The sequence below is a fragment of the Maniola jurtina genome, chromosome 3 (assembly GCF_905333055.1).
Source record: "Maniola jurtina chromosome 3, ilManJurt1.1, whole genome shotgun sequence".
NCBI lineage: Eukaryota > Metazoa > Arthropoda > Insecta > Lepidoptera > Nymphalidae > Maniola > Maniola jurtina.
The window spans coordinates 10,195,974-10,219,950 of NC_060031.1; the positions used below are offsets into that span (position 1 = coordinate 10,195,974).

General features: G+C 36.7%; 1 protein-coding gene across 2 annotated transcripts; it reads right to left on the bottom strand.

Annotated features, from left to right (window-relative positions):
- Positions 1-248: 248 nt before the first annotated feature.
- LOC123880434 (INO80 complex subunit B) lies at positions 249-23,664 on the bottom strand. Of its 2 annotated transcripts, XM_045928571.1 has the most exons (5): positions 23,654-23,664; positions 11,994-12,003; positions 1,830-1,915; positions 1,404-1,753; positions 249-801 (listed from the first exon to the last, which is right to left on the bottom strand). In XM_045928571.1, the coding sequence occupies exons 3-5, from the start codon at positions 1,879-1,881 to the stop codon at positions 256-258; spliced, it is 948 nt and encodes a 315-aa protein (XP_045784527.1). In that variant the 5' UTR covers positions 1,882-1,915; positions 11,994-12,003; positions 23,654-23,664; the 3' UTR covers positions 249-255. The 2 variants fall into 2 exon arrangements, with proteins under 2 accessions (XP_045784527.1, XP_045784519.1); XM_045928563.1 differs by lacking the exons at positions 11,994-12,003; positions 23,654-23,664 and having other exon boundaries at positions 1,830-2,065.
- Positions 23,665-23,977: the final 313 nt, after the last annotated feature.

The following is a 23,977-nucleotide window of genomic DNA, read 5'->3' on the forward strand; positions in this document are numbered from 1 at the left end:
ATACTTACATAAAAATCTGTTTTAAAATGTACAGGTAGAGCCCTTTCATATGATACCCCACTTGGTATAGTTATCTTCCAAATTTCATGATTCTAGGTCAACGGGAAGTACTTTATAGGTTTTCTTGACAGACACGACAGACAGACAGACAACACCGTAATCCTATAAGGGTTCCGTTTTTCTGTTCTTTTAATTTCTTAATTGAAAAGGTTCTATGGCATGAGGCTACATAAGTAAATCAACATTCATTCAAATTTAATGAACATTTATTATACACATATTTTTCTTATAACATTCCAAGCTACACAAAGGTACATCAGTTTTAGAACAATTATATTTTTTGATATTGTTACATCCATTTACACCACATGTGATTGGTTTCGGAGGATCTAATGGAGGTTTTATTTCTAATGGAAATGGGATACCCAATGGTAAGGACAGTGATATTTCATTGTTATTATTTTTATACACAATCATTGGCTCTTGTTTTCTGATTGGTTTTCCTTTCTGAGCATTTTTAAGATTCTTTGATTCTTGTTTCTTGAGAAGACGATCCATTGTTTTCTTTTTATCTTTTTCCCTCTTTTCATCAGCTAATTGTTTTCGTTTCTGAGACTTTATTGCAGCTTTTTGAATAGCTTCCGCTGTCATGACTTTTTCTTTATAACCTGATGGTAATGCAAGCAGCACTTCGCCTCCTGGACTTGGTTCTTTATCTGTGCCTCTTTCATACATCGCTCTTTGTCTAGCAGTCATCATTTTGGGATCTTTTGGTTTGATTTTCTTTAACTCCTCATCTACCTGTAATATAATAAAATTTTGAAATGTATCTCCAGCTACGTTTTTACTTTTTATCTTTGTTAAGAATTTATTCTGATTTTAGCAATTTATTGTGTCCCCTAAAATTTAGTATGGTATAAACTACAGAATTCTGTAGTACCTTCCAGGTAGAGAAGGATCACGCCACAAAGATGTTTGAATAACAACTCTTGTTATCTAAATATATAAAAGGAAAAGCTCACTGATGGATCTATCAATCTATGATGTAGATATCCACTAAATAAGGATTTTTGAAAATACAACCCCTAAGGGGGTAAAATAGGGTTTGAAAATTGCATAATCTACACAGACAAAGTCGCGGGAGTGACAATAAAATGTGATTCAGCTTGCAGCCTTAAATCTAATAATCAGTCTCTATAAACTCTACCCTTTCTCTTATAAGAGATAAGAGTTACAAAAGTGCTGTTACATCAAACGGTTGTGCTATCAAAAGTATGTTTCTTGTGATGTTTCAAGTGAACTCGGCCTGGTAAAAACACAGGTTCAAGTCAGTATTTTATAGAGATTGTATTGATCTAGGTCTTTTATAAGGTTAATTTTAATTAGAAAATATTAGATATTACCTCTTCAAGTTTGCCAGACTTAATAGCATCTAGCCAGCGTTCCTCTTCACTTGAAGTGCCACTATCACGACCTTTAACTTTTTTCTTCTTAGGAGGACCCTTTGGAGGAGTACTTGATGTTGACCCAGGCATTGATTTGCGGGAATCCGACGACGACTTTGCTTGGGCCTTTAGAAGTTCAGCTGCTGAAGTACTAGGCACATCCTTCTTCGACTTCATTTTGTAAGACTTGTCCATAATGTCTTCGTATGCCACATCGATCGAGGTATCGCTGTCGTAGGTATTGTCGATCTTTCGCTTCTTGTGTTTCTTATGTTTGTGCCGCTTGTGCTTCTTTGGTGGTGATGTGTCTAAGATAATTTGAAATGTCAATAAGTATTCTTACATTTAATAACATGCAAAATGTAACAAAACAATTATTTTTACCGATTACTATGTCATCCTCTGTAGAACTTGGTTCACGCTGCCGTCGCACCATTATTCAAATTAATATAAATGCACCAGGACGTGAGCTAAATCTATAAGAAATTTAGGTAAAAGTGTTAGGAGGCCAAACCGATAGAGTATTATAAAAATATTTCTGAATCTGATCTAAGTTTTGTTGTAAACTATTTTGTTTTTGAAGACAAGAACTTTGCTAAATGTGATTTTGACTTTGACAAATGACACCATGACACTAGTGTCACTAGTGTCTAATCAATAATAAGGACTTCGTTCGTGGTGGCGTTTGCTGGCGCGCGTGTTGTGCCTTTTTGGAGTGTTTTTTTTTTTGTTAAAAATGGCCGGTTTTTGTGTTCTGCTGGTGTTCATTGGTGGTGGAACTGACTGGGAAGCGCTCTAAAGGGGCGCCGCGTGTATGTCGGCGGGCGCCGGCACGGACGAAGTCCATACTTATACATGAAGTTTCCCTAACTTGTAAATAACTACAAACTTGACATTGGCTAATCACTAATCAGTGTAAAGTCAGACGAGAGAGAAAAAAAACTTAACTTCCTCCATGGTCAACTTTTTTTTTTTGACTTCGTCTGTGTTGGTGTTAGCTGGCGGGCGTGCTCTGCCTTTTTGGAGTGTTTTTTTTTCGTTAAAACTGACTGGAAAGCGCTTTAAGGGGGTGCCGTGCGTGTGTCGGCGAGCGCCGGCACAGGTGGGGTCCATACTTGTATAGTTTAACTAACTTGTTACAAATAACTACAAACTTGACATTGGCTAATCTTTGTAATCTTTCTTCTTTTTTTAAATCTTTTGACGAACGAACAGCCGCGGAGTCTTAGTACCTGATAGGGTTCCGTTGGCACCCTTCGGCTACGAAACTATAAAAATTACTCCAAACGTTTGCGATTGTAGGTAGGTAGTTACCTATTTACATGTCGCGTCGCGGGGTCTGCGGTGCGTATTTTGTTCAACGAACGCCTACGCTGGAGAAATATTAGTGTGAAGGGTCTTTTAGGTTCTGTCAGGCGAAGTGGTAGGACTTAATGCCCATAGGGATGCTGCTCTAATACCTAGGTAGAGTCACTGGAGTCCCGGTTCCTAGTCCCGGGTCGGGCCTTGAAAAGGATATTGAGGTGGTATTAGGGTGCGCAAAGATCTTTATAGATCTCAGCCTAAAAGCCTGACAATTTCAGAAATTCTCAGTAGCAGCCCGGAGTTGGGAAGACATAGCTACTCGTACAATTCTCCGTGTCTCGAAGAATCTGCCGTCGGATCTGCGCCTCGTCTCTCCCCGTTGATGTTGGATTGCCGTCCCATCGGCGTCTGGCAATACATGACGGATTTCTAATAACATTTCTAATTCTATACCGGAGAAAATATAAAAAAAAATTAGACTTTATACTTTGACGTAAGATTTTTTACACCTTTATTACCTGTTATCTCCCAAAACCACCATGATCCAAACTTCGTAGTCGCTGGTCGCTCCTTCCTGTGCTGAGGACAATACTAAGAGAAACTTTCAGCTTTTGTAAAATAACTAGCGACCAGCTCCGGCTTCGCACGGGTATTACATGAATTTTCGTAGAGATCGCAATTTTTTTTGAAAATAAAATATTGCCTATGCCACTCAGGAATAATGTAGCTTTCTACTGGTGAAAAATTTTCAAAAGCGTTTCAGTAGTTCCAGAGATTACATCCTACAAACAAACTTACAAAATTTAACTTTTTTTAATATTATTAGTAAGTACAGACTAGGACTTCGTCTGTGTTGGTGTTAGCTGGCGGGCGTGCTCTGCCTTTTTGTGGTGTTTTTTTTTGTTAAAACTGACTGGAAAGCGCTCTAAGGGGGTGCCGTGCGTATGTCGGAAACGCCGGCACAGACGGGTCCATACTTGTATAGTTTAACTAACTTGTTACAAATAACTACAAACTTGACATTGGCTAATCTTTGTAAAGCCAGATGAGAGAGAGAAAAAAAAAGGTTTAGACTATACTAGATAAAGATCTGGCACGCGCTGGCTGACTCTTATTCCATTTGATGTGATTTGAAGTCGCGCGCTTTAGCTATCTCTTGAAAAGTATGTAGGTAAGAGGTGAGCAGATTATTGTATTTTGTTTGTAATATTGTTCCTTTCCTACACGATGCTCACTGACCCACGATAACGTGCAATGGCACGCCTTACTTTTGTGAAACTAGCGACTAGCGAACATTTCCACCGCACTACCAATCGCATACGGACGTGTTCAGAATAATGATTTCATTATTTAAGCCCTCCCTCTAGCTCCGGCGTTGTCGTTTCAGCTGTCTCTAATGCAATTAAACAGGCATTTTTTCTTAACGAACCTATTGATTGTTTGCAAGACAAAGACCAATTAGGGCATGTTTGTAACAAATGTAGACCCTTGGATGAAGGATAACCGTTGTGATTGGCTTCAATAGAAGAGTACAAGACAATTCTTTGCCATGACTTTTATGACATAATCATCAACAGATAGACGCCTAGTCGCACAGTCACGCGCCGCCTGAATCTAGAGGTAATAGAGCGTATTAATTAAGAAGGTACCTATTCTACACAAGTAACTTCAATTTTTAGATTTACGTGCGTTTTTTGTAAAATAAAATAAATATTATTAGAGTCCGTTTTAGGATCAAAATAAAAATAAAAATATGTTTTTCTCAAAGTATAATATTTATTTTAATTGAATTTTATCAATCCTAAAACGGACTCTAATAATAAAAAGCAAGTTAAAAATAAGCAAGTTTAACTTCGCTTACCTACTATGTTTTGTGGAGCTTAATAGACGTGATTATGTTTTTGAAACAACGCACGCGAAGAGTCTACGCGGTTATTTATTGCTAACTCCTACGGAAGAATTTTCCGTAAAATTTGCTTTGATCACATGAAAATTACTACGTTTTTTGAAGGTCTTCACGAAAACTTAACTAGGTTTTGTTCAGACCATCGACTTGTATAGACATACACATCATAATTGTTCTTGTTCTGCGTGTGACTTTACATCACTTGTTGAATTTATAATACCTATTTACTTAGTGGGTAATAACCCACTCAGTAACCGCTGATAGCTCAGGACTCGAAATTATAGAGAAGTATGTACTATATATCTGGGACACACAAACCTACAAGATAGGTCCAATTTTGAGGCAGGCGTTAACCGCCGAATCTAAGCCTGTTGGACTGTGTTTGGGAAGCTTCGAAATGTCTTTTCGTCCAAAATTCCACAGTGCTTGTAGACCACAAAGTCTTCGAATAGTGCGTATTGCCAGTATTGACATAATATGGACCCATGATCATGGACAAGGTCGCTAACTATGCAAGTAAGATCAGAGTGGACGATGGAATGAGTTATGCTTGGAGTTTCTTGGAGAAACAGAGTAGCTCAACGGGTTGTGAAGCTGAAGTGGCAGACGTTGGGGTCCTAATGTGCCAGAATGGCGATCTAGGAACGAAAAGCGCAGCGTTGACAGATCCTCCCATGAATTGGGATGATGCCTATGTCTAAAATAAATTGTTTATTAGGAGTCATTAAATAGAATATACTATATATAGAATAAACTTCCAAAATTCGTAAAATCCACGTTCAATGTTAGTTTTAAGTTTGCTAACTATTTTGAATTATCGATTTAACTAAAAAAGTACGTCCATGTATGTCAAATGCCTATGATGTCACATCTGTGAATTTCATACAAGCTCCGAAGCTCCGTTACTAGCGTTTTGACGTTTGATAAAAAGTCACTGATTTGACTAGTAGTCATCATCCCTATTGGACAGACGACAAGAAACGAAACGTAGACATCCGCTAGATTCAGGCGCCGCGCAAGACTGTGACATGTAGATTGTAACAGTCCCTAGGAGAGATTTATGTCCACTTGTAGACGTCTATCAGTTGATGATATGATATGATAGTGAGATGCCTCTATGACCCTTTATGCCCCTGGTTTCTTATAAGGACATCCAGACGTAACGCTCTTGTGCCACCTGTATCCGGCGGCGTCATAGGTGGGATGCAATTAACGTTAAGTCCCATCCACATCCTCTTTATCAGACCGATAGCCAACATTGCCACTTTACAAAGTACTCTGTGATTGCCACTCACAAACCACGGTCTATCCACTATTCGTAATTATCCACACTATTTCAGTTAACATAGTTAGATCAGTTAATGTTCAGTGTCAATCAACGCGACCTCTTAATTAGATTGAGCCGCAACACCGTCATTTACCAACCAATCACACTCCGTGCCCTGTTTGCAATTGCTAAATAGAAATGCTTCAATTAATTTACTTTCACGCTAGTTAGGAAGGTACCTACTTACTTGTCCTTGGTCGATGTGCAACTTATTACTTCCATACTATTTGCCAACCAACTATTAATTTCACTTATTCCATACACATACTAGACAGTAACAATTAATATTATTATAAATGCAAAAGTATGTTTATCTGTCTGTCTGTCTGCTAGCTTTTTACGGGTTCATCCGTTCAACCAATTTTGACGTTTGGTATACAGGTAGCTTCTAATAATATATATACGATTTCTTGGACTGGATCCGATGCTAACACGGATCGGGAAATATCAAATATCCCGACTCGAATAACGAACTATACAATGCTGCCTGCTGCCACTGCTGCTAAGTAAATACAAACCGATCACTGTCAATTTGCTCTGTGCAGCTCCTGAATAAGCCAACAGAACTGTGCCTCATTAATTCACTATCTGGTAGGCACCTATACCTACCTACTAGGTACGTTTTGTTACGTGAAGCGAATAAGTTACACATTTGCTTTTAGCTGAGGTGGATCCGTTGGAGCAGGTCAATTGAAGTCTGCTCCAACTTTGGAGCAGGTCAATTCAAGTCTCCCTTGGGCTCCGGTGTCAGCTGTGGGATGGAACTCCGTAAGGATTTAGTCGATAGGAGTCCGACATAACCATTGTGCTCCCCCGTGGCCAGATCCATGAATTTGATTTTCCATGAAAATTCCATGAAAATGATTTTCCTGACGAAAAAAGGTCAATTCAAGTCGCAGAACCAGGCAGTTAACTTTTCTGTGTGCCTGAGTGTTACGGAACCCACTCCAGGTATGAGACTGGCGAAGGAGTAGGAGGCAAATCGGGCCACTCCTGGGACGTCGGAGCGGGCCGGTTTGTCGCTAGAGAGAGGTTGCGGTGAGTGGATGGTTATCAATCCTCCTTGAAACGATACGCTGAGAAACTTACAGATTTTATAAAATAACGAAGGTCTGGCACTCGCTGGCTCTCTCTCTATGAGTGACCCGATGTCGATTGGATAAACTAAGGCTGTGTGAACTATGAAGTTCTAAAAATCCACCAAGTAGGCATGTTATCTTACCGTTTCTAAAACAAGAAATAAAGTTCTCTTCGCTGTAAATGTTTTCCGTACATTCAAACTGTTTCCGCGATAGCAAATAGAGTAAACAAGCGAAGCATTATTAATTTTTGCTTTTTGTAAAATCCGACAGCATTTTTGCATGTCATTCAATTTTGAGTTATTGCCTTCCAGCCAACAGATTTATGATCGAGAGACTAAAGTTTTATAAATTGTTTTCTGAACGTATATTGCTTTTTTATCAATTTCTTTTTTTCCAATCCGTCCATTGGTGTGACGAACTGAAATATTCGTACGTTAATTTTCAGAAAATATTTTTAAAAACAACCATCAAAAACTTATACCCATGAAACCAATAAAATACCTAACACAATAAAGAAGAACAGTAAAAAAAATTGTAATTATATAAATTAAAATAATTACTTAATTGTAAAAATTTATTTGACTAAAAATATATTCTATTTTATACTATTCTATAGCTACCTTAAAGAAAGTGAAACTCATTTTTTAACCCCCGACCCAAAAAGAGGGGCATTATAAGTTTGACGTGTGTATCTGTGTATCTGTCTGTTGCATAGTAGCTCCTAAATTAATGAACCGATTTTAATTTAGTTATTTTTGTTTGAAAAGTGGCTTGATCGAGAGTGTTCTTAGCTATAATCCAAGGAAATCGGTTCAGCCGTTTGAAAGTTATCAGCTCTTTTCTAGTTATTCCTGTAACCTTCACTTGTCGGCGGTGTTATAATTTTTTAATTTACACTTGTTATCATTATCTGGTAGGTGTACATCATGATCAACAACATACCATCGAGTCACTACGGAGCACGAGTCTCCTCTCAGAATGAGAACGGATTGGCCATAGTCCACCACGCTGGCCAAGTCCTGATTGGAAGACCACATATTTTAAAGAACATTATGGAGAAATCTCAGGCAAACAGGTTCCCTCACGATGTTACCGTTTAAGCTAGCTGACGTCCTATCATCGATCATGCAGGTATACGGGGAGGTACATTATATTGAAAGTAGAGAATATTGCTAATGTACCTTTTGATCACCTCTTACCATCTCGGTGAAATGTCAGTTTATCGAGAGTAAACATTAGATATTCGTCGTCGCAACTATGCCACGACGTGCTCATTTGTATTTCGCAGTCCTAGTTGTCGTATAACATTTATCCTTGGTCGCATCTGCAACACCTACCTCCATTTCACAGCAAAGTACGTGACCGGCGTTACCCTGCCTACTTTATATGCGGAACTGCATTACATGTACCGATAGCCAACATTTTCCTACAGGACTGAATTCTTAAGCAATATGATTGCATATTTCTCCGTCATGGAAACATTCTGTCTTCAAACTCTACAACAATAAAATCTCATAATTTATTGTTTACTTTTGAATGTTTCTAGCATTCATTCAGTAAATCTTCTTACCTCAGAGACACGGTAACATCTGAATATAACTAAAATATTAAGTTTGAATTCAGCGTTTAACCATTTGTACCTTAGTTTACCCAACTTTTTTCCCCCAACGAAGAGTTAGAGGTGTGTGCCGGGATCGAACCGTGGCTCCCCCCGACTAGGTGACCTAACCTTCTTAACCTTTAGACTATTACTGATTCAATCTATGCAACTTAGGTTGGGGTTTTCTACTAGTCGGTAACATTTCGGTATTTTAAGGCTTCAAACTTCAACCCATTTTTCATTCACCTTGTGTCGGCAAAACGTAGATCTTTTATCGAATTGAAGAGCCCTTAGCAATGACCTCAATACTCCAAGCGTTGCCTTCACCTGCTCTGAAGTCAAGGGTAGGAAATCCTGTACTTTGTTGCTGAATATAATTTAAAAGAAGTAAGAAAGTTAAGTGGAACAAGTAATAAAGCTAAGAGCTTTCACGCAAGGTTTATAAAATTCAAAAAGAAAGTATCAAATTATTTCCTTTGTTCAGTTTTACAATGACAATCAAGATCAACTAAGTTGATGGTCATTGAAATCTTAAGGGCTGGTTATCTCTCTAGTCCTAATACCTGCTACGGCTAGTCTACGCCGCCGCTACGCAATCGTAGCGGTGGCGGCGTAGGCTTTTGTGGCGATACATTGAAGAATTTGACCTCATGTCATTTTTATACTGAATAAAATAAATAAAGGGTTATGAGCATTATGCAGTGATTGTTATTATTTATTTATTTAACTGCACAATTATAAACCTCTACAAAATGCTCAAGATGACATTCTGTCCTAATTGAAGTTGTACCGAATCTTTTACTATATGAAGTTTACTTTGAAACAACCTGTTAGAGAGATTATTGAGTAAGAGTTAAAATACAAAGTGGTTCCCAAAACGTAGAAAGCCTAATTAGTTTGGAATCCATTACGGGATCCTTTTCCACAGGAACTCAGCTCGCGACACAATTCGGCACTGTGCCGCCCGGATGGGGTCAAAACTAGACTTTAAACGCTAAAATAAACCCCATACAAACAAAACGAAGTCTCGGTGTACGACGGTCGTTCATTATAATTTTATAACACTAAAATCAATAAGAAAAAAGGAAACCATAAAACGAATTGCTGTCGTTTCATTTAGCGGGACGGCTCTATTATGACAAGTACCCTCAAGGGCCCGGCTCGAGAGATGTCGTAATTTATGCCGACCATTTCATCTGTCATTGTTGCTCTGACTTGAACGTTTTTCAGTCCTCTGCAATCATGTCCTTTATCAAGTATCATTTATTTGAGGCAACGTCTTATTTCATTATAATACAAACAAATAAAAGCTGCGTTTGATGTTTATAAAAATGTCATTTACTTAATTAGATATCTAGTCCGATGAAAAAAATGAATAGGTATCTACCTTCTATTTAAATTGTGACTCCTATTTACATATTCAGCAGAAATACATTTCCATAGAACATGGTTTTATATCAAACAGTTATCGTTCGTTAGTAAAGCTCTAGAGAAGCGCGATTTTCGCCAAACTTTTTTGACAATTTATCATAGTTCGGCCGATTCACACTACCTTCGTAAATTATACATTTAAACCTTTTCAAAGAATTTCATCTTTCCATTGGTGAAAGCCGTATATGCATATCCATACAGTAGTCTCTGAAATTAGCGCGAACAGACAGACAAACTTGGCAGATGAATTTTGTTTTATAATAAGTGTACCTAGTGATGATAGAGCTATATTCGATTAATTTTTTTGCCCAGTTTTTGACAATCGCCCTTGTTACATCCGGGAAGCGGATGTTGTAATTTGTTTCCCAGTTTACCTGTTATTGGTTTGACTTTTTCGGGCATCGGGTCCCGTCCTTTCATATCCTTGGAAATGTTTCATTTTGTTTGAATGTTACTAAAACTCGTGATTATAAAATGCTTTTGCTAAAACGATGTAGTTAAGCTTTAATTTTATAAGATAGAGGGATTGGAGAGGGATGGAGGGTGGTAGAGTGCGTGCAAAACAAGTATAATAGCAATCTGAAAATGAGGCGTGTTTATAGAAAAACTTTTCAGCGGATTTTTGAATCCTTTGTCTATGACCTGCACAAGTCGCCTAGTTGTAATTTCTTGGACTACTTGTATCTATTGAAACTAAGTAGCGTAGTTTTTGTCATCAAAATGCTCTGTCTAGCGGTACCTACTGTTATATAGTGGCCGTTATTTTAGAAAACAAGAGCTTCTGGATCGAAAGCATTGTGAATTTCGCTTTGATTGCATCAAAGTTTTGTGCTAGCAGATCAGTTTTTTGTATCTTTGCACCGCCTTCCCACGGTGCGTGATGTCCCGCACCTCCCACCGGGGGAAGAGCACAGATACGTCGTCCTCGTCCGAGCCTTTTGCGGGGTGCTTGGCTGTCCATGGTCGTCAGCCGTGTGTGATTATCTGCACAATCACGCACCATGGGAATCGGGCAATCAGGCATAAAGCCTCGGGCTCCAATTTCGGTAAGCAGCAACTAACCAGGCTTTGTCAGTAAAAATCTCCAAACTTCCAATTTACAGTTTCCACAGTATATTTTATTCGTAACCTATAAATCAGACTGAACTAATAATCGATAGTACTTTGCAAGTTGGAGCTCTTGTTGACCTGCATAAGCAGAGTCTTGATACCTTTCAAACTCCCCCGAGATCGAGTTGCAGGGAAATGGAGCAAGTTTTAAAAGCTATCGAAATTCGAATTTATAAAACTAGTTGCCATAACATTCTTATGTGATTGTAGGTATGAGTTAGAACCATTGGCTCTGGATAATTAGGCCGCTGACTCGTTATCCTTGCAAAGCCGTGTCAAGTCTGAGTGAATTATATTCTAAGCACATTCTTTCAACACACAACACAGTTGTGTTGTTATCCACACACTTTAGCAATACATAGAACAAAATTAAATATTTACATACCGAACACTAAAAATTAATTAAATTTTTACACACACACACACACACACACACACACACACACACACACACGTACCTACGCGTACCTTAACTGTAATAATAGGGTATAATTTGAAAAAAAAAACGATTACAGTAAGAACTGTTTGTAAAGTGACACAGTTGTTACTATGTAAATTGTAGACTAGGTTATTATGATTTTACCTAAAAATCTATCGTTGGTATTCCTGTTGTACCGACCTGTTTTCTGCCGTTCGTAATAAAAATACGGAGAGTTATTTATGCTTCTATAGCTTGGCTCTCCAACGAGGTCGGATTAAAAAGAAAAAATACCAGTAACTAGAGAGTGGAATAAATAGAAACTATAAATTGGACTAAAACTAATTGCATTGTATTAGTATCCGTAACAGAGAGACCACTCACTCTCCTGAGGGATTATGGCGGGAGGTTAAACTGGGAACGTAATACTTAAATATAAACATTATTTAAAACAAAAAGGAAAAGTGGAAAGCAGTTATATGGTCGCTTCTAAATGTGAAGCTTTTGTGTAGTTTTATCTAATATGTTTTATTTTTTTTAAGAGGATATATTTTAAAGGGACTAAAGTTAAGTTTAATTTCATTAAGGAGAGCGGGCTTAACTTAAAAATTTAAGTGGTACCTATTTAATTGTTTGTATTCCTAACGTTGTAGTCCGGTCTTGAGAAACCGATAAGTGGTAATGGGCTTAATGAAACTGCTACATCCATTCCAAGACCTAAGTTAGTCTGCTTTCATCTTAAACTGCATCACTCCGTTTATCACCAGGTGAGATCGCAGTCAAAGGCTAACTTATCCCTCTCTCCTCTCTCCCTCTCTATTCCTCATTAATGAGGGTCGTGACGCCCTTCCATTCATCGCATCATAATGGTAGAAGTTTTCTTGGGATGATAATGTGGTGGGTTCCCAGATCTTTTCGCATACAACACGACTAAGGGCATGGGTGTTATAGACCGCACTTTGACTTTACTTAGAGTTGAGATTGAGTTAAAACGAGACAGATTTATGTGAGAGATATACATCGGTGTCGTTTTAACTCTGTCTTAAGTCTAAGCAAAGTCAGAGTGCGGTCTATAGATCTCATTCGACTCTTAGGTTTGTACAGCTATTATCAGATGTTGATAATAACCAAGCTTGACTTGTAATCGAATAAAAATGTCAAAGATAGGCACGAGGTATAGAGCACGATATAATACAGAGTGGTCATTAACATTAACATTTTACGATTTTCTCACGTGACGCACGTACTTCTTGGCGCTCCTTTTATGGTGATACAGACATCTCGAGAAAGCCAACATCTGCTCTTCGCAAACTGTTAAAAGGCTGAGCGTGTTTATTGACACTATTAGTTTAAAATAGTTCCAAGTAAAAAGTAAAGCTCGAGTTAAGTAAGGCTTACGTCACTTGCATCATCAAAGTATCTTGTAGTATCCAGCGATTGGTTTAAGTAAACTATTTTGGAGATAAATCACATGTAAAAACAAGTTTTTAAAGTCAAAGCTTTCTTTAACTAAAAAGGATTGAAATTTAGTTATAAAAGCAAAATATGTAAGTCAAAATAAGACCACCTAAGCTAGGTGACCTATATATACCATTGGGGAGGTCTAGTCACTTTTTATTCCCCTCATCATCAGGCTTTTGTGAATGTATTTTTGAAAAATATAAAAGCAAGGCAAATGAGTCCAAACTCGACTGTCCTGCCATATTCCATCACAGAGTTCAAATGTTCGCTTCGCTCAAAATTATCTATTGTCATCCAAACCACCTTTGTCTCCACAACTCAATCCGACAATTGGAAGTTGATAAAAAGCTTTTAATCAGGTACCACTACAGAAAGATGGTTTTATATACTATATGGTGCAGCGATTAAATAATATTCAAGTTGGATTAAATCCAAACACCTTCATCTTAAACAAAGGTAAACACTCCTAAATATCGCAATAGCACTAAAAGTCGGCTTTATAGGCGTTATTCCGCGCAATTCGCTATAAAAGCTTTCCTATGGGCAGTTTGTACGTGCTATAAAAGTTTGTAAGGGTGTTAGATTTAAATTTAATAAGTGCGCATTGCGCCTCCGAGTCGATGGAATAGCTACGTGTTTCCTTATTGTATTAAAAAAGCATGGATGCTGCAGCATTTGCATTTGTATTATTACGTACAATGTCTTATACTAATCGAAAATAATATCGCGTTTCATACATTTATAAATTCAAACATTTATATAGCCAATGGCCTTCCCAGGATGCAAACTATCTCTGTACGAAATTTCGTTAAATAGATTTAACAGATGGATCGTGAAAAGGTAGCGGACAAAACTCTTTCGTATTTATAATATTAGTATACCATAGTATTAGTAATTAATATTTATCACAATTCACACACATTACGCTTGATAGTATGATGATATAATATTCATCACAGATAATGTGATATCTGAAGAATGAATGATCATGTGTGTTTTTAATCCCCGACCCAAAAACAGGTGTGTTATAAGTTTGACGTGTTTATCTGTGTATCTGTCTGTGGCATCGTAGCTTCTAAACTAATGAACCGATTTTAATTTAGTTTTTTTTGTTTGAAAGCCTGAAAGGTGGCTTGATCGAGAGTGTTCTTAGCTATACTTAATCCAAGAAAATCGGTTCAGCCGTTTGAAAGTTATCAGTTCTTTTCTAGTTACTGTAACTTTCACTTGTCGGGGGTGTTATACATTTTTAATTTTATACTTGTATAATAGCGTAGTAGTTAATCCTATCCTACCTAACGATCCTTAAAATTCTGTCTAGATTTCTTCGTTGGCAATATTGACTGATTCGTTTGCGGTACAAATAGTAAGGCTTGCTGTTTGTTCAAAAATAGACTTTAAGATTGGATCAATAAGGATCGCCTATAAGACAACATTTATGTGCTGTACAGCCCTGCAATCATCAACCAGGTCAAGCACAGGGGATGGGACACTGAAGAGTTCTCGTAATGCATCAAGTGAATTCTGTTTCTAGCATCATTTGAGGATTTGAGTAGAGGAAAATGTCATAGGTAAGGAAACACATAATCAAAAGCCTTTCTTAAGTGAAATTTAATGTGCTTGTTTAACAGGAAATTGACCTACCTGTCCTGTTTACAAAACTCATAAGTGAAGAAGTAATTCTTAATGAAAAAAAAAGAAACTTAGATACTTTAGTAAATAAATTTAACAACTACTTAGATATGTTGTTATCTGTTACGCCACAATTTAAAAAAAAAATAAGTACCTATTACTAACCATGGCTATGAAACTGTCTGGCTGTATTCCTCTATGTCACAATTACTGATATATTTTTTAAAGTTTATTATTTTTAAGTTTAAGATTTATTAAAAAAATAATTTATAGCAAACGTTTTGTAGCTAAAACGTTATTCGCCATGACTTAGCAGTCCTTGCGAACAACTGGACCATAAAATTAATTGGATTGTTATATTTAGTAAAACTCCTGCTTTTTTACAATAAATGTTAAATTCCAAAAGTAAAATCGCATACAGTTAAATTTCGGCCAAGTGGTAGGCATGCCCGCTATTGAGAGTTAAGTGTTTCATGCCAATTATTTTTAATTAGAAACGAATTTTACTTAAGGTAATTACTATTTGACAAATCGCAAAAATGCTGTACTTTGAAGTAAATTGTTTATTTTTCTAAAGCATTAACAGCTATTAAATACATGCAATTAAAAACTTCAGTTTGTGAAGATTATAAGTGCCTCTTTTTATTTAGTATACATTATCCCAATAAAAAAAAAACCAAGTTGAAAACATTGCTGTTCGCAACTTGTTCTGTAAAAGTTTTCTTTAACATCTTGATACTTCGAAGCCAACCTCCAGAAAATGATATGTTTAGGTTTAGCAATCAATTTTAACTGTTAGTTTTATACTAAATGTTTTTCGTTTCTTAAATAATCTAAAACTAACCAAAAAACTTCCTGTGCTATTTATTTTCTTGCAGGCGCTCTATGGAATTCAGTGTCCACTGGACTGTCATGGCGGAAGGACTGTGCGCGTCATTTCGTCGCAAAATATTATTTAAAATGAATTTAAGCTTATTATTTTTGAATGAAAGTTGTGTTTATAATCGTTGAAAAATAAAATAGGGATTTTTTCATTTCTAAATGAAGCCTGCTTATATACTAAAATTTATTCGAAAGTTACGGTTTTACCAGGTAAATACTCGGAGGTTGTCATAGATTATGATGACAGATAGTAAGTGTTCTAAATAGGTATTATACCTATGTTTTTTAGGAGATAGCGCGCCTCGTTTCGGGCGCCGTGTTCCGAAATGGATTTCGTAGTAGTGCAAGTTTGGTGTAAGTCCCACATGACGGAGGGGTATGCGTCAGGCATTTCCTGTGTACAAAAAAAGACCTATATTTCGGATCCATTTTTCATCACTGACATCATGCACTATTCAAAGACTGGTCTTCAAGCATTGAGGAATTTTGGACGAGAGACATCTCGAAGGTTCCCGAAGGCTGCCTAACTGAGTTAGATTTGTCGGCTAGCTAGCTTTTTTTGAAATTGGACCTACTTAGCTGGATTGTGTGTTAGAGATTTCTTATGAGATATTATATGTACATAATATAACCATCATAAGGAAGCTCAGATTCATGCTGCGGGCAATGGGGAGAGCCTAAAGGTTGGAACGCCATTTCTGCGGCCGTGTTTCCTGCCATATATACCATAGATACCTGCAAGCCAAGAGTGAATAGGCATCTTCCAGGTAAGCGTGCTCCAACTTGGACCTCATCATTGCTTTCTTTAAAGCATGATTGTCGTCAAGCGCAAGCGCAAAGATTCAGGCGGCGCAAACCCGTAGCATGTGGAAGACCCTATTAAAGACCTATGTTCACTGTGGACGTCTGTCGGTTGATGTTGATGATTATGTCTTTAATGCAAGTAGTTCAGTAGTTTCAGAGTTTATCGATAACAAACAAACAAACCTTTCCTCTTCATAATATATGTACTTAGTAGCGAAAACTTGGAAAAAATCTCGTGGAAACTCTTTGATTTTCCGAGATAAATGTCATTTTACCTGGCAGCCCTAATCAATTTTATCACTGATAATAATAACTAATTCATAACCGTTAAACCTAAGAGTCAAAATCTCGTTTTTCTAGTCGAGTTCCGTAGGCTCTTTGAACTCATCGCATCCCAAGAAAACCTACCATTAGATGTAGGAATAATGGAAAGAGGTCACAACCCTCAGCAATAAAGAATACGATGCGGAGAGAGATGTCACTCTCAAGGTCTTTAAATGTATCCATGCAAAAAACCACGTCGACTGGTTGCTCCGTTGCAGCGTGATTGAATATTAAACCAACAAACACACTTTCGCATTTGAAATATGGCCAATAATTATAAGAAACAGTTTAAATCTCTCTCTGCTCTCCGAGAGACGTTAGGCAAAGTGAACACGAATTATGACACTTCTGTGTTCTTATACAAGCTTAGGTCTCTCAATTTTGTCAATTAATGTCAAATTTCTTTCTCAGATCAAAACCTAGTAAGTGGTTTAAATTCAAGAGAAGTTTAGGCCGTAGTCTTCAACAAGAAACTCGGCGGTTGCTCTTTTCAAAGATTTGATATACAATATTAAATTGCTTAAAACGCACATAACTGAAAAGTTAGTAGTGCGTGATTCCAGGATCGAACCCCCGACCTTCGATTAGGAGGCGGACGTTCTAACCACTAGGCTATGACAGTTTTTAAATTAAAGGGGTTTAAATATTTTAGTGTGAAGACTGGCCTACACATTTATTCATTAGATGTGCATCACTTTCTTTTTTAGGGTTCCGTACCTCAAAATGAAAAACGGAGCTCTTAAAGGATCACTTTGTTGTCTGTCCATTTGTCCGTCCGTCCGTCAAGAAAACCTATACAGTACTTCCCGTTGATCTAGTATCACGAAATTTGTTCTCGGATTTATTCCTTTACTTGGGCTATGAGAGTTGAGACCTATCTACCTGCCCATAATTCTAGGTTAACGGGAAATACCCTATCGGTTTTCTTGACAGACACGACAGACGGACAGACGGACAGAAAGACAGACAACAAAGTGATCCTATAAGGGTCCCGTGTTTCCTTTTGAGATATGCAACCCTAAAAACATTATGTAAGTATGCAAAGTATTTCCCTTGCAAACCATATTTAACAGTTGACATGTAGAGGTCATTGACTTTTCCTATCTTACTTTTAAGTTTTAATGCATCATTAAGTATTTACTGTTTTGACATGGTATTTAGATAATGGGTGATATTTATTTTATTTAATCTAATTCCTTTGAAAAACTTAGTAAGGCGCATTAATCTATAAAAAACCTAGCCAGTTCATAGACTTACTATGTTTTAAAATGGTCAAAGCGACTTACTAGCTTTTAATTTTACTTTAATGTGGGTGTCCTTACAATACAACGGGACATACTATGAAAGTTAGGCTTATGACATAAAACGATTTTCGGAAAAATGACTTTTACTTTGTTTTGATATGGGGCGGTCGATATAATTAGGTACTAGGGTAAAGGCTCAAGTAAATGAACAGATTGGACGTTATTACATGTATTAAGAGCTGGAATAAAAAACCGGCTGATATACCTTTTTTAAATATTTTCTTACAAATTCTTACACTTTTTTCAATTTCAATTTCAAAACCGTGTTCCGTTCAAACCGTTCAAAAGTGCGTGTGCGTGCGTCCATGTGTGTGTGTGAGTGTGTGTGAGTATATACTTGTCTGTATGTTTGTACGAGTGTTTGTTAGTGTGGTATTGCGTTGTATAACCACATGAGTAGCGAACAGAGTCAAAGCTTCATACAAGCGCGCTACGATAGGTACACTACTACAAGCTTGAGGCGCGTGTGTGCGTGAGCACAGGCGCTACGTCGCGTACGGAGAGAAATCGGTTTATACCGGCTCGGCCTGTGCTCAAGCTCAGGGGCTGCAGTACACGTCGCGCGTCGTGTTTTCATTTAATTTAATGTTAATGATAATAATTTAAATAGTGTTTAAAATCTATTTTCTTGAACTGTCATAGATTTTGTTCAAAATCAATATCTGAGGATCCCTAGGATCACAAAACAGGATATTGTTACCAAATTTAAAAAAATCGACGCCATTTTGAAATTCTTTGTTAATTGACCGATTTCGTTCAAAATCGATATTTAGAGCTCCCTGGGATCACAAAATAAGAAACTGTTACCAAAATTTAAAAAAGTCGACGCCATTTTGAAATTCTTTGTAAATTGACCGATTTCGTTCAAAATCGATATTTAGAGCTCCCTGGGATCACGAAATAAGAAACTGTTACCAAAATTTAAAAAAGTCGACGCCATTTTGAAATTCTTTGTTAATTGACCGATTTCGTTCAAAATCGATATTTAGAGCTCCCTGGGATCACGAAATAAGAAACTGTTACCAAAATTTAAAAAAGTTGACGCCATTTTGAAATTCTTTGTTAATTGACCGATTTCGTTCAAAATCGATATTTAGAGCTCCCTGGGATCACGAAATAAGAAACTGTTACCAAAATTTAAAAAAGTCGTCGCCATTTTGAAATTCTTTGTTAATTGACCGATTTCGTTCAAAATCGATATTTAGAGCTCCCTGGGATCACAAAATAGGAAACTGTAACCAAAATTTAAAAAAGTTGGCACCATTTATAATTCTTTCTAAATTGACTGATTTCGTTCAAAATCGATATTTAGATCTATCGATCGATATTTAAAGATCGATATTTAAACTAGGCAATCACAACAAAAACAAACTTTACCATCTTGTTGAACAAATAACTATTGTTAATTAAATTGTATCCTCCAGTGCCAACCCTACCAAAATAGTTATAAATTTTGCCTCTGTTTGCTACTCTGTGGTATAACACCATGTTAGTAAATCTTAGTATATTTTTAACCGACTTTAAAAAAAGGAAGAGGTTCTGAATTCGTCGGTATCTTTTTTTTTATGTATGTTCCCCGATTACTCAAAGACGCCTGGACCGATTTGGATTTTTTTTTGTTTGATAGGGTATACTTTGCAAGTGGTCCCATATAAAGGTAAAGATCTGATGAATATCTTTGAAGATGGAGAACAGAACTCCTCAATGGATAAGAGCAAATTCAATTTTTTTTTTAATGTATGTTCACCGATTGCTCAAAGACGCCTGGACCGATTTGGATTTTTTTTTTTTGAAAAGCTAGGTATACTTTGCAGGTGGTCCCATATAAATTTGATGAAGTTCTGATGAATATCTTCTGACATGGAGAACAGAACTCCTCAATGGATAAGAGCAAATTGCTCGCGATCAGTGTAATTGCTTAGTAAACAGTAGGGTTTTAGCTGGGCATGGCACATTATTATAGTACAGTGGGGCCACTAAAAATTTTGAAATAAAAAATTTTCAAAAGAAAAATAAAACCGACTTCAAAAACCACAATAACTTAAATTATTTTTTACTTTTTAGTGTTTGTGATTTTGAAGTCGGTTTTATTTTTCTTTTGAATTTTTTTTATATTTATTCTGGTATTCTTCTTTCTTGGATATGGATCCCTCTTGGGTATCCCCATTTCTCTCTGTCTTTGGTACTATCAAGCTAATTTTCTCTCGCGATTTGCACAATAGCATTAGACCAACGCGTCTTCGGTCTACCTACCTGTTCTTCTTTCATCTGTAAAAATCGATACAATATGACCATTTGCATTTCAGTTTTAGGGCATGTCTCAAGGTGTCTGTAGGCTTTGTCTTTTTTCTTATGTCTTCAATTCTCACTTTGAATATTTTTTGCTTAATTTATGCACCTTGCCATCGCCCTTTAGCAAGTCACTATTTCTTTTTATATTCTTTGTCTGGACCCATGTTTGGCTGGCATAGGTAAGGCATGGCAGGATGCATGTATCTATAACGGATCTTTTAAGATGTACTGGGTAAGCTCCTTTCATTCTTTCCTTTTGTGCCCAGTAAAACAAGCATACTCGGGCTACTTTGAGAACCCATTAGCAGCTAACAGCAAGGCCTGGACTCCAATTTTTATATGTGGAAGCTGTATTTCCTCGTTGCGTTTATGAGCAAATAAGAATAGTTAACTACTTTTACTAAAAAAAAATTTTATAATTTGGCGCGAACCATCTAAACACCATGATGATTATTATTTCTGCGTTGTGAATATTACCAGAAGAAACAGCAAAAAAAATTGTTCCAAGCGGCTCTATTGTAACTTGCAGTCTGCAATTTGAACGATTCTGACTTCTGGTGATAAATCTGTACCTCAGCCCCAACCCAGTACCTCTAATCTACCATTTCAAGAACTTTCAGAAGGTAGTGACGATGTAGTGACTTTTTTACATCTCAACTTAGACCATTCAATCAAAATTATTTGGATCACTTAATGAGAGATCTTAGATTGTCTAAAAAGCATCAGAACATGTGGCTCAAAGGAACAAATCTGATAACATCAGACACTTGTGTTACGGTATATTATTCTCACTACTCTTAACACATTCAGTAGCTGATGTTGCACTTCCAGCGACTTGGATGCAACAAGAGCGTTAAGTTTCATTTTCTCTGTAGTCATTTGGACTGTTTTCCAGAAAATTTAGGTGACTTTCAAACTAAGATAACAAACCTGTTTTAGAATGTATAATAGAGCCCTTTCATATGATATTAGCCCCTTTGGTATAGTTATCTTAGTTTGAAAGTCACCTAAATTTTCTGGAAAACAGTCCAAATGACTACAGAGAAAATGAAACTTAACGCTCTTGTTGCATCCAAGTCGCTGGAAGTGCAACATCAGCTTTGTGCATTATTATGTAAAAGAGTTTTTGATTTATCGCGCAAAATGTAGAAAAAAATATACAATAAGTCAAAAACTGAAAATCTGACATTTTTTTTAAATTCCAAGCCGAAAATATACTTAAGAATTTATTAATAGGAATCGAGAGTTTATGCACTAGATAGAGTTTGTTCATTCACTGAAATTCCCAGTTCATTTACTGGCAATTTATCCTTTTGTTAAATAAAATAATTTATAATAATTAATACCACGCATTTTTTTGCGTTTTTGATATTTAAATAATTTAAGAGTGTATACCTACTGTGTATAGACACAGATAAAAAAAAATATAAAAATTATATATAGAACGATTCTCATATATCTTAATTTTAGGTCAAAGTCAGGGTAGTCATTCATTTACTGGATCTTTTACCCTCCTACGTCAAAATACTAAAAGTCCGCGTAAATTTCGCAGATTGAAATGTCTGCTTGATTAATTGTCAATAGAGGGTCATGACATGTCGAAATTGCTAGTTTGAAGGGGAAATCGTCAATGTCATTCGCATAGGTTTTCCTCTTAAAGGTTAGTACTTTGCATTTATTTTTGGTTTAAACTGTTATTTCCCTGATCCATACTTTATTTATAAGGAAAAGGATGAATTGTGATACAATTATGGTTATACCTTTTTAAATAATCTATATCTATACTAATAAATAAAATTGGAGTGTCTGTCTGTAATTTCGAAATAACTACCGCATATTAAGGTCATATGGTTATTTGAACGATACTATAACTGAATCACACGTTTTTAAAATTTTTGTCTGTCTGTCTGTCTGTCTGTCTGTCTGTTTGAAAAGGCTAATCTTGGGAACGGCTGAACCGATTTTGACGGGATTTTCACAGACAAGTAGAGAATTGACCAGGGAGTAACATAGGCTACTTTTTTAACCGACTTTCAAAAAGGGAGTTGTGTTTTTCTACCTATGTACACCGATATCTCCGAGATTTCTGAACCGATTTGCGTCATTTCTTTTTTAATCGATAGAGGAACTTTGCGACATTGTTTCATAAAAAATTTGGAGTCCAACTCCTCATCTATACTAATAAATAAAATTGGAGTGTCTGTCTGTAATTTCGAAATAACTACCGCATATTAAGGTCATATGGTTATTTGAACGATACTATAACCGAATCACACGTTTTTAAAATTTTTGTCTGTCTGTCTTTCTGTCTGTCTGTCTGTCTGTTTGAAAAGGCTAATCTTGGGAACGGCTGAACCAATTTTGACGGGATTTTCACAGACAAGTAGAGAATTGACCAGGAAGTAACATAGGCTACTTTTTTAACCGACTTTCAAAAAGGGAGTTGTGTTTTTCTACCTATGTACACCGAAATCTCCGAGATTTCTGAACCGATTTGCGTCATTTCTTTTTTAATCGATAGAGGAATTTTGCGACATTCTTTCATAAAAAATTTGGAGTCCAACTCCTCAATCCTGATGCTAAAGGGGATCTGACCAATCCACGCGGGCGAAGCTGCGGGCAACAACTAGTAACAAAATAAAGAGAAGTAAGTTTATTTGGTATTGTTTTATATGTTTTGCTATTCCGTTGATAGATGTAATAATACATGACACAGGCAGTTGTTCGACCGCCGACGATTAGCTAGACACGAGTTGAGCTAAAAACTAGAAGCGAGTTGGCGAGTGTGTAGTTGAGATAGTTTTTTGTAAGTGAGATAGTTTTTGTTGAGTAAGCGAGCGACCGCGATTAGGTACTCGCACTAGTCGCTCGGTTAGTAGACCTAAACGTGCATAATTTCATTCCAGCGGAAACTGCGCGAGTGTTCTGACCGCCAAGAGAGCGTCGCTGAACGAGCTTTTTCTTTGATTCTTGTCGCTGCGATCAGAAAGAGTTCTCGCCGACAGTGCACTGTCAGTGATCAACGACTAATATACCTATTTGTCTCTTACATAGAGAATTATACATCGATTGTACGTATCTTGAGCGAGGAGGAGGAAATAGTCTGAAGCTAGTTGCATCCTCGTCGGCGATGGGACAAATACTATTGTGCCATGTTAATGTAAAAAAAAAATCATTTGAATTGTGATTGTCGTATAATGTATATTATGAATATTAAATTACTATGACTTACTTATGATTACAGACGTTAATAATATCACAGGTTTAACAATATTCTAACTATTATCTTGATGTATACAAATCAAATTATTTACAATACAAATCTTCTACTAGATAGAGGTCTATCTAGACTAAATTTTATACCTACGGAAAATCCAATCCCAGCATTCCTACTTCAAAACACTATGCGAATGAACTGTACATTTCAATTTCTCTGTTTGCAAAATTCAAAATCTTTCAAATCCTGGAATTGTGAATTGGGACGGATGTAAAAGCGTTAATAGTTTCCGAAAGGCCTGGTTGTTGCGGAAATGCTGCTAACAGCCAAAGAGACGAAAATTCCTGTGCAGTTAGTGGTTGGAGCGATAAATAGCGCTTTTGAATCTACTTCAACATCTCTTTGGGAACGTGTGGTGAATTAGTTCTTTAGTAAAC